Here is an 11,012-nt window from a genome sequence, read left to right as displayed (position 1 = left end):
TATATATATATATATATATATATATGTGTGTGTGTGTGTGTGTGTGTGTTCTAAAAGCATTTAACTATGTTTTTATATATACATTCGCGCCATAAAAGCTTACCATAATACAAATCTTACCATTGAATAAAACTGTTCCCTTATTACAAAATTTATTTAAAGTTTTGAGAACTGCAGGAAGGAAATCCGATTCCGGGAAATTTGTTCCACAGTTTTCTTGGTAATCAGTCAGACACTCCAAGTACACTATTTGCTCACTGAAAATTTAAATACAACAATAATAACAAAATAGTCAAAACATGCTATTGAATTAAAAAAAATATGTGGAAAGATGTAATATGAAAACAATGAACAAACTCTAAATCAAACCTGAAAAAGCGTTAAAGCAGCCTATGCCAAAAATATTTAAAATAGAAAGGAAATCAATTTTTTCTATATTATATGTATTTTTTAAAAATTGGAGTAAAAAACAGGAATAACACTTATGTTTGTTAAACAGTTATTCATAGAAGAGTTTTCACATGAACGCAAGCAAGGTGTCCCTTGAGGAAAACCTGTATTGCATATCCTGACACTCATGCATTATTCTACGTTAATCCTGCATGTTTCATGGCTTCTTGTGTTCTACTTAAATTTACTTTCTCTCTAATTTTTATAAATATTGTAAAATGGAGCAGTGGTAAATGGAGCATTTCGGTAAAATGGAGCATTCCGGTTCGAATGCTAGCGATGGCTGGTCAAAACGAATTCGAACCGACCACCGTGCTGACACAAAATATGCTCTGTGGTAGACGGATCACGGGTTAGAGTCCCCTTGCCGTCAGTCTAACCGTGGGTGGTTTTCGAGGTTTTCCTCCGTGTGTGACGCAAATGTGGGGTTCCTACCAAAGAGTCCACCATGAGGGCAAATTTCTCCCAATACTTAATCCATGAGTTCCTTTGTCTTCTGGATTGGGTTCAAAATTACTAAGCTACGAAGTCAAACATTAGTAGTAGTAAACCCGAACCTTGGTTCTGCCGTGCAATGTTGGCAATAAAATATTGTAAAATAACATCATAGGCTTTCCTTTCATATGATGCGACACTTAGCTTCAATGAAAACAGATATTTTTCCTTTTGACTAGGTTTTAATTAACTGCTAGTTTACTATTAACAAAGATGTGTATTAAAAAACTGTTATTATTTTTACAAACAATTATTCTTCATGCTTTTCATTATTTGTATATTTTCCGTTAATACTTTTTGCTTATTTCAAGCAGAATAACATTCATAAAAATATTAAACAAAGCTCGAAATCAAGATTAAAATGAAATCGACTCTTAAAATTAAATCGGTCCACACAATCCAAAAATATAAGCTTTCTTTCTCCCACTATAATCAAACGGGTGTGATTTTATGCTTTTTAAATATTCTCCACAAAAATTTTCAAAGGATTGATAATAATAAGAGGACATTCCATAATGGAACAATACATTTAATAATAAAAGGTACAGAAGCACCAACACTGCGCATAACTATAACACCAGCTCAGAGTAACGAAATCGTTAGCATAAACGAATGCTAACATAAAAAAAGACCTTTAATAAACAATTTATTCTTATAAAAGTCTTAAATATATAATTGGCATGCAAATCTTGTTTTAGTTATGCAAATCTGAAAGACTGAATAAAGACATGCAAAAATCTTTACAAGAAATATCCCATCTTTGAGCTTTTATTTACAGGCGCTGTAAATCTTGTTTTTGGCTTCTGTTTTTTGCAGTCTTGCTTTGTCTAGGCTCCCAAATGCTATAATTTGCTTGTACGGAAAACTTGATGATTAGGCCAACCATAACTTTTAAAGTGTTTCAGAAAGTATATAAAAGCCAACGCAAAATAAACTTTCTTTCAATGATGGTCATAAAATCTAAAATATATTTTGAGAAGATAAATTTATCTTAGGCTGAAAAACGTTTTATGTGCTTAATTTTTCAAATGATGATTCCTCCCAGATTTCGAAAGGTTTTTCAAAAGCAGATTCAATCTTGATGTAAAACGGTTGTTCATGCAAGCATAATGCAAACCTCATCGCGCATAAACAAGCATAGTCAAAGCTTTCACGATTTACTAGGTAATCATTTTAAACCTTGTTGGGCTTGGTAATCATTTTAAACCTTGTTGTTGATATAGGTTGTAGCTGACATTTAAATCAACCTTACACTAGGATATGGGTAAGGAAGGCCCAGGCGCACTAAAGGCTGTTGTGCCAAAGCTAGTTATGATGAAGTAGGTCATTACAGAACACACTTTATAATATGAAAACCTTAAAAATTCCACGAGTCAATTCTTCTACGTGTAATATTATAAAATATATGCTTTTTTTAACAAAAGATCTCGATAATTTTGACATGAAAAATCCCCATAAGAATATCTAAAAAACATTGAATCACGATATCGATATCGGTGATTCATTGTTCACAAATAATTTCAATATGACGAAAACCGGGTATCATGTTGAATGCAAATCTTAAAAAACATGTAATAGACCAACTGAATGTAGATTTAAATTGCAATATACAGATTTAAATATGAACAGCACACAATGTAACCAGTCAATGAAACCTCACTACAAATTAAGTCGGGTGCTTAGCATATGGAAATCGTGGAACCTGCTTTTAACAACTTAAATTTAATATCCTGAGTTACTAATCCAAATACCACTCCAAAAAAACAACAATGTCCCATGCATAATTTCATTCTATCCACTATATAATATTACTCAATTCTACTCAGTATATCCAAGGTATAAAATAGTCTAGGATTAATTTAAGAATAAGAAACTGCAGTTTAAATTTTCAGTTTTCGTTGGAGCACCCTGAAATCAAAATTAAAGTTTATTTAGGAAAATAGAAGGAAGAAGGCATAGTTTTCTTACGAACATCTAGTTGAGAGCTGATCAGCGTTTTCTGGAAAATTGTAAAATAAATCACCTGGGTCTGGACATATCACATGTAACTGTGTCTCACATTTGTCTTTTCCCCATGATGAAGTAACTGAAAAATATGCATTAATTTGAAGACTGATAAAAATATATTAAAGCAGATTGAATTTTGACATTAAAACTAAAAAAAAATAAAAATTAAAACTAATTTTCAATTAAAACTGTTTTGGCTAAATAAATTAAAACTAACATTTTCGAGTAAAACTATTAATTTCACTAGTTTAAAGTAGCTTTTGTTTTTTTCTATGATAAATATCATTATCATGAAGAAAAAATTTTGATTAGGAAACATATACTTTAATTTATTAAATTTTAACTGAAACGTAGAATTGAGAAAAAAAAAGCTGAAACCAGACATTTGCACCTGGAAGTAATTTAACCTAACCAATAAAAAATGTCAACAAGAAAATACCAGATATTCTTATTTGAAAGCATCTCAACTAAACAAAACTAATATAGAAATGCCAACAGAAAACTAATTTTCTGACATAACTATTATTTTTAATAATTTGTAGCTTGATTTAAACTAATGAAATTATTATTAAAAACTGTAACTGGAAGCGGTAAAACTCCTACTGAAACTTAACAATGAGTAATAACAGTATAACCAGGCATTCACATTTGAAAGTATCTCTCTTAAGCAAAACTAAAATAGAAAAGGCAACAGGAATTTGATTTTTTTAGCATGCCTATTATTTTTACTAAGTTGGCAAAACAGTTTTAATTTTAATTAATGTAATTATTGCTAATAAAAAGATTGTGACTAGATAACTATAACTAGAATCTGTAAAAGTCTTACTGAAACATAACAATGAGAAATAACTGTGATACCAAGCACTTTCATTTGGAAGTATCTCTCATAATCAAATCAAATATAGAAATGTCAACAGGAATTTAATTATTTTTAACAAGTCTATTATTTTTACTAAGTTGTCAAAGTAGTTTTAATTTTAATTAATGTGATTATTGTTAAAAAAGGATTGTGACTAGATAACTGTATATATTCCATAGAATTCTTTAAGAATTTTCGATTATTGTTAACAATCTTGTATCTTATAATAAATATCCTATTATAGTTCATTTAACAAAAAGAAGAAATCATTGAAACCAGACATTCTTAATTGGAAGTATCTCAACTAAACATAGCAAAAACAGAAAACAAATTTATTTTCTAACAAAGTTATTGTTTTTTACTTCCTAGTAAACACATTTTTTTGTTAATACAGCTTATGATTATAAAAAATCCTTTGCTAAAAATCATAACTAGAATTTATAAATTTCTTACCGAAAAACAACAATGAGAAGAAAACGGTGAGACTACGCATTTTCATTTGAAAGTATCTCAATTAAATCTAACTAATGTAGAACTGTAACTAGATATTTAATTTGGTAACACAGATATTATTTTCCCGTTTATCGAATCACAATACAGACATAAAGAGGAAGACTATGGTTTGTTTTCTATATTTTATATTTGCTGGCGTGATTTGGGTGTGTTTTTCTTTTATTCGTAATATTTTCCTCTTTGTACAGTAAAATAATGCGCAAATGACGTGTGCTGAATTTCAGATGCTCATTTATCAAAGTAGGACAATATATTTGGATAAAGTGAAAAATATCAAGGTCATGAATAACAAAAAAGTATGTAATATCTCTAACATCCATTAGCAGTAAAAGTTTTTTCTTTCATAATTACATAACTTTTATTCTCTTGTATTGGGTAATTTTAACATGACATAATTAACCGAAACAATGTTATTTTTGTGCTTTAAATATCTGTGGTTTCATTATGATGATACTGCTCATTTCCTTTAAAGAAAAGATTGTAATATTAAATAAGTTGCAAGTTATCGTATTTACAAAAATAACTTTGCACCGGCATTATTTAAAGAGAATCTAAAATAAATAAGATTCTTAAAACTATGTATTTCTATTCAGTTTCAAAATACTTTTAAACTCTACCCATTTAATAATTGCTATCGAATGTATACTTCATAAAATGATCCCTGATTCTTAAATACAATAAAATTATACCAATTTCCTGCCTCTTATAAAATTTCCTCCATTTCTTAAATTCTATATAATTTTAATAAGCATTTTCTTGTTACTTTAAGGTTTTAACCAGTTCCCAAACATTGTAAAATTTTTATTTCCTTATTACGATGAATTTTTTCCCATTTCCTAAATACTATGAAAGACTAATTTTCTAGATACTATAAGATTATGTTCCTAAACATAATAAAATTTTATTCATTCCCTTACGAAATTTTACCTATTTCATAAATACTATAAAAATCCATTCATATTCTAAACACTATAAATTTCTACAAATTCGTAATATAATGTAACATCCTACTTATTTTCAATGGATACCCGCTACGATGGCTGACTGGGGTAAAGCAAATAAATTAATATTCTACCTATTTCCGGAATGCTATAAAATTTGAACCATGTCCTAAATTCTGTAAAATATTTACTTTTTAGGGAGAAAGTTTTGCCTTATTCCCAAATTTTAGCTTGTAGTACTGTATGCAGGAAGTAAGTAATAATCCACCCAGAAATTTCAGATTTATTGGTTGTTTAAAATGCTTGTTTGGTTTAAAAAAATAGAAGAGCAAAATATTTTTAAAAATGCGGAAAATTGCTCTGAAAGTTACGACACTTTATTAAACCAATTGTACTCTTTAAGATAATGCTGAATTATTTTCTAGTTAGTTAATTGAATTTGTAATATCAAGCAATTAAAATGTGTTTTTTCAAGTAGAGTGAATAAGCTAAAATAAGCCAAGTTAATTAAAAACGTTATATATATATCTTTCTTAAGGACAAGATTTCAATTTTAGATTTTATCAACTACTATTTTTTGCATATTCATTAGAATATTTCACAGGAAAATATATTTGTGCAATCTGTTGCAGACACCTAGTCCCGGTACTAAGTATAGAAAGGGTAGATCAAGATAAAACAAGCATACTCTTTACCGATTTTGTTAGGCTTAACGAAAAAGATTATTTTTCGCACAAAAATTATTTTGACCTAACGAAAATGGCATTTTAGTATTTGTGTATCTTATTTAAGTGCTGTAGCATTTTATTTTCTTATTAAATTTATTTTTAAGAAAAAACTTGCAAGTTTTCTTGCTCATGGCTGCAAAAATCTGATATTTTTTATTGCAAAAGCACTTGACTTTACATCATTGGCCCCCATGCATCAAAGATGCATGAGATTGGAGCATATAAAACAAAAACTGAACCAGTGGACTATACAAGAGCAATATAATAACAAGAACAATAAATACTTGCAAAACGTGAACCACTTAAAGATGAACGAGAATCAGTCGCTGGATACCAATTGCATCAACTCCCGAGCCCGCCAGTATCGACTGAATAAATCTTGTTCATTTAATGAAGAACAACTGAGCAAATTATCTTTGTCAAAGTTCTGGTTGCGCAAAGTGCACATAGGACTGCCAAATATACCAATTCTGTATAGATGTTTAGCAAGGCAGTCATGTCCAGTGTCCAGACGGAACGCCGCTACTGCAGTGGATCTAGGGGAGTTGGAATTTTATTAATTGAATACCTCCATTTCTTATTCTTGATTTCTTCTACTAAATTAGCATCATAGCTTTTCTTCACAATATTTTTTATAATTCCTTTAATTTATGAAAATGGTACTTTGGCATTACTTGCCTGCAAAATCTCTGCTCCCTTCTCTGCTAATGTATCAGCCCATTCGTTACTATTTATTCCTACACAAGATGGAATCCACAGCAGAACAACAGTCCTTCCCTCAGAAGCTAGGAGATTAATATTTCTTCTGCAGGAGACAATAATATTTGACTCTGCAACATTATGTGCAAAACCTGATATAATCCCCAACATAGTATATAGTGACTATTGTTACCGATATCAACTAGATGTATGTAAAATTAATTCAACAAAAAATCTCACATTTTTGAGAAAAATTTTGAAATTTTTTTTTCTTATTGTAGATCACTAAATGTACAATTTAAGGATATATATTTTTTAAACATAATTAAATTTTGCAACACATATGTTTGAGCAATTAGATTTTAAGTAAACCTATAGTCTTTTAAAAGTTTTTCTTCTTTATTTTTACCCTCCATAGCCTTATGCACTACACTAGCTCTATTTTAAATGATAAAATAATTTTCGTTCACAACATAGCAGAAAGTCTTTTATTTTTACCTTTGAACCTTAATCTCCTTAAGAATTGTAGACAAAAAATAATTTTATTTACATTTCTTTTATGCTGCTCGATGAAAACTCTCAATTGTTTAAAAGGATTTTTCAAATTAAGGTTAAGAAAGTTTCTCAATTTAAACCTCGCAATCTGTTTTAAGATCACGAATAATTGATGGCAAAAAACATAAAGGTGCCTTTGTTTTAACAAGATTAGTTCATCTTAAAAAAAAACATTGCCAGAGGAAAAAAGCAAGCTACCATCTAATACACTCTTTCTTAACGTTTTTACCATCATTCTTATTATTTGTTTACTGGCGTTCCTAAATAATTTACTACATCTTTTGACATTGAAAAAAATTGAGCAACGTTTTTCCATTAAGCACATAATTTATTCACGCACAGTGTTGATACGTGCCATATATTTGAAAAGGCGAAATACATAAAATCTTCGCAATAAGAATTGCAAAGAAAAGGAATTCATTCATAATGTATGCGTTCGATACGACTTACTGCGGAAGAAAATGTGGAAACTGAAATTGATTCTTTTATTTGTTATGAGTAGTTTCGATTAAAGATTGTTTTTAGAATATGATTCATTTTTATTGAATTTTCGCTCTGCATATATTTTTGAAAAAATTAAATATACAAATACTAAAAATAAATGGTTTTAAAGTAATATCGTTATGAGACCTTATTAACAAAATGCAAAATATTTTTTCTTATAAAAGATATAATTGGTTAAATTATCAACTTAGTGAATTGTTAATAACTTATTTTATTTTAATTTTCTTTTTTACAAGTGTCGTTGAACAGCCGACCCAATTTTGGGGCTTACGACCAACTAATGTTCAACTCCGTAGCCGAGTAATTCTGAACACAATCCAGAAGACAAGGGAACTCTTGAATCAAGTATTGAGAGCAATTTGCCTTGGTGGAAAACTTTTTGATGTAACTAACCAGCATTTGCGTTACATGGAGACGAAGACCTCAAAAACCTCTCACGGTTACTTGACGGCAAGGGGAATCTAACCCATGATCCATCTACCCCTGAGGATATTTTGCGTCAGCGCTGTGGTCGGTGCAAGCCGGATGCGGAATTCTTATCGACCAGCCATCGATGGGATTCTCACCCGATTCACCTCATGGGATGGCGAACCCTCTATCCTCTGAGTCATCTCGACTCATTAATAACTTATTAAAGAAATGTGAAATCATTTACTACTTCTTTTGTCATTAAAAAAGTTCTACAACATCTTTCCGTTAGGCACATAATTTATTCACGCACAAGGTTGATGCGTGCGATATATTTGAAAAGGCGAAATATATAAAATCTTTGGAATAAGAATTGCAAAGAAAAGGAATTCATTCATAATATATGCATTCGATACGACTTACAGGGAAAGCTGAAATTGATTCATTGTTTGTTATGAGTAGTTTCGATTAAAGATTGTTTTTGGAACATGATTCATTATTCCAAGTTCTTTAACTGCAAATATTTTTTAAGAAATTAAATATGTAAATACTAAAAATGAATGGTCATAAAGTAGTTTCGTTTTGAAAACTAAACGAAATAATGTGTAAAATCTTCGAAATAAGAATTGCAAAGAAAGGGAATTCATTCATAATGTACGCGTTCTACACAACTTATTGGGGTGGAAATATGAAAACTGAAATTGATTCTTATAAGTAGCGTAGAGTAGTTTTGATTGAACATTGGTTTTAGAATATGAATCATCATTTTCTTCTGTTTACTCTGCGAATGTTTTTGCATAGATGAAATATATAAATGCTAAAAATAAGGGGTTTAAAAGTAGTTTTGTTAATAGAGCTTAGTAAAGAAATGTACATTTGCTGAGAAATTTATTTTTATAAGAATGCTTTATTATAAAAAATTGATATCAGATGTTTTATTATAAAAAATTGATTACTCATGTTATTTTTATTTCTCACAAGATCATTCAATGAAATATTTTTGTTAGAAAGATATAAATTACAGTAGTTTTCAAAAAGCAGCTTACTGTTTTTTTTTTTGTTATTAATTATCAAATCTTATTATTAATTCTGTTTTTAAAATCAATGATAATGTAACTTCGTATGAAATATATATTCATAAACTGAAATTTTTTTTATTTCCGGAATATTTACTATACATCGTTGATATTTGAATTTTCTCTCCATATGTTACTCAAGAAGTGAATTAAATAAAATTCGAAAACTAAATTATAAGAAATTTAATGGGTGAATTATGTAAAATTAAAGAACTGTATTACATGGACCTCGTTTATTACAGCACAGGAAATAACAGAAATAATTTATATTAATTGAATTAATTGAATTTCCAGAACTTTTCAATATTTAATTAATAACAATAAATTACATCCACTTCCTAATTATTACAAAATTTGTTATTTTATTAGGAGACAGTTTTGTACATTTCACAAATTTTAACTTTTTGTACTGTATGAAGGAATAACCCACCTATTATTTACCTACCTATTAATAACCTACCTAAAAATTATAATAACCTATCTACCAAGTAATAATCTACCTAGATATTTTAGACTGATTGATTATTTAAAATTTTTGTGTAATATATAAGAGATAAAAATATAAGAACTTCAAAAATAAAAGAGCTTCAAAAAATATTAATAAAATTGTGGAAAATCGATCTCAGATGCAGCAAATTATTGTACCTTGGACCATTGAAGGTATTAAATTATAGCATAACTTCCTTGCTAGTAGGCTAAAATTTTTAACATAAAATTGCAACGAATTCACTAAATTTAAGATATATATGATAGCAAACTATAACTAACACATAATATAATTCATTCAAATCAATACCATTTTTATATTATGTTTCGCAAGTTCATATTTACTTTCCTAAATTAATGTTTTATTTCTCAGTGAATGAAATCGAAGAAAAAAGTACTTCAGTCTCAGCTATTTAAATCGAAAAGAGTTCTGCACTTTCTTAGTAAACGGTACTTAAAGTTCGCATTTCTAATTTTATTCTAAGAGGTGAAGATTTCAAGCAAATGATGAATACAATAGAAAGCGACCCCGCTTTTCCTCATCACCTTAAGTCCTTTATTCCATCTTTAAATATTTTCCTTCGATGAAATGAAATGAATTGATAGCGAGCAAGAAAAGGGGAAATAGATTTCTATGAGTAGGAAAAAAACGTTTTCAGGATCATACTGTTTAATTTACGAATCACAATGGAATTTTGCTTTTGAATGGAGTTTTTTCCGTTTCTTCCGTTGAAAGATGTTTCGGCAGGCGACACTATTTAACTGCAAAACACAATAAACTGGAAATCTTCTCTCGTCGGCAAACACCCACTCAGGGACTAATATAGGGGGTAAGGACATTTAACTTTCCCCGGGGGGGTTCAGAAAAGCAACACGCTTTTGACAGACCGGTTTTACGCACAAAAAGTGGCGTTCGCGTCGTCGTAGTGATTATTTTCTGACATCTCCGCCGTACCTTTGCATTGCGCGTAATCAGTGTTGATCATTAAAAAGCAATTTAATTTAAATTCTAAAACTTTTTCATTTCCGTAAACCAGTATATTATTTTGTATATTGCTTAAAGATGTCTATTCATTACTCATAATTTATTTGTTTGTTTATTGAAGCTTTAAAAGCAGAGATCATTCAGATTACGAGCAATTATATACTATAGTTTCGGTTTTGTTTAGTTTTGGTTTTCAGAACTTGGGTTAATTAAAACCGAAGGAAGGATATTTGCTTATTCAACCATAGTTATTAGTTTGAAACGCCTGGTTCTATTATAACTGAAGTATAGATGCTTATATTAGCA

At 29.3% G+C, this 11,012-nt stretch overlaps 1 protein-coding gene across 1 annotated transcript in view; it reads right to left on the bottom strand.

The window, feature by feature from the left end:
- Window positions 1-4,444, bottom strand: part of LOC107454638 (uncharacterized) — a 10,850-nt gene extending 6,406 nt beyond the window's left edge. The window contains exons 1-3 of the mRNA XM_016071886.3: window positions 4,265-4,444; window positions 2,914-3,031; window positions 121-257 (exon numbers count right to left, since the gene is read on the bottom strand). Coding sequence (XP_015927372.1) covers window positions 121-257; window positions 2,914-3,031; window positions 4,265-4,310 — 301 coding nt within the window. The 5' untranslated portion in view covers window positions 4,311-4,444. The remainder of the gene's footprint in view (window positions 1-120; window positions 258-2,913; window positions 3,032-4,264) is intronic.
- Window positions 4,445-11,012: the final 6,568 nt, after the last annotated feature.

Source organism: Parasteatoda tepidariorum, chromosome 1 (assembly GCF_043381705.1).
Source record: "Parasteatoda tepidariorum isolate YZ-2023 chromosome 1, CAS_Ptep_4.0, whole genome shotgun sequence".
Classification (NCBI taxonomy): Eukaryota; Metazoa; Arthropoda; class Arachnida; order Araneae; family Theridiidae; genus Parasteatoda; species Parasteatoda tepidariorum.
The sequence above is the reverse complement of the archived record's forward strand: the minus strand, read 5'-3'. Positions and strand labels throughout refer to the sequence as shown.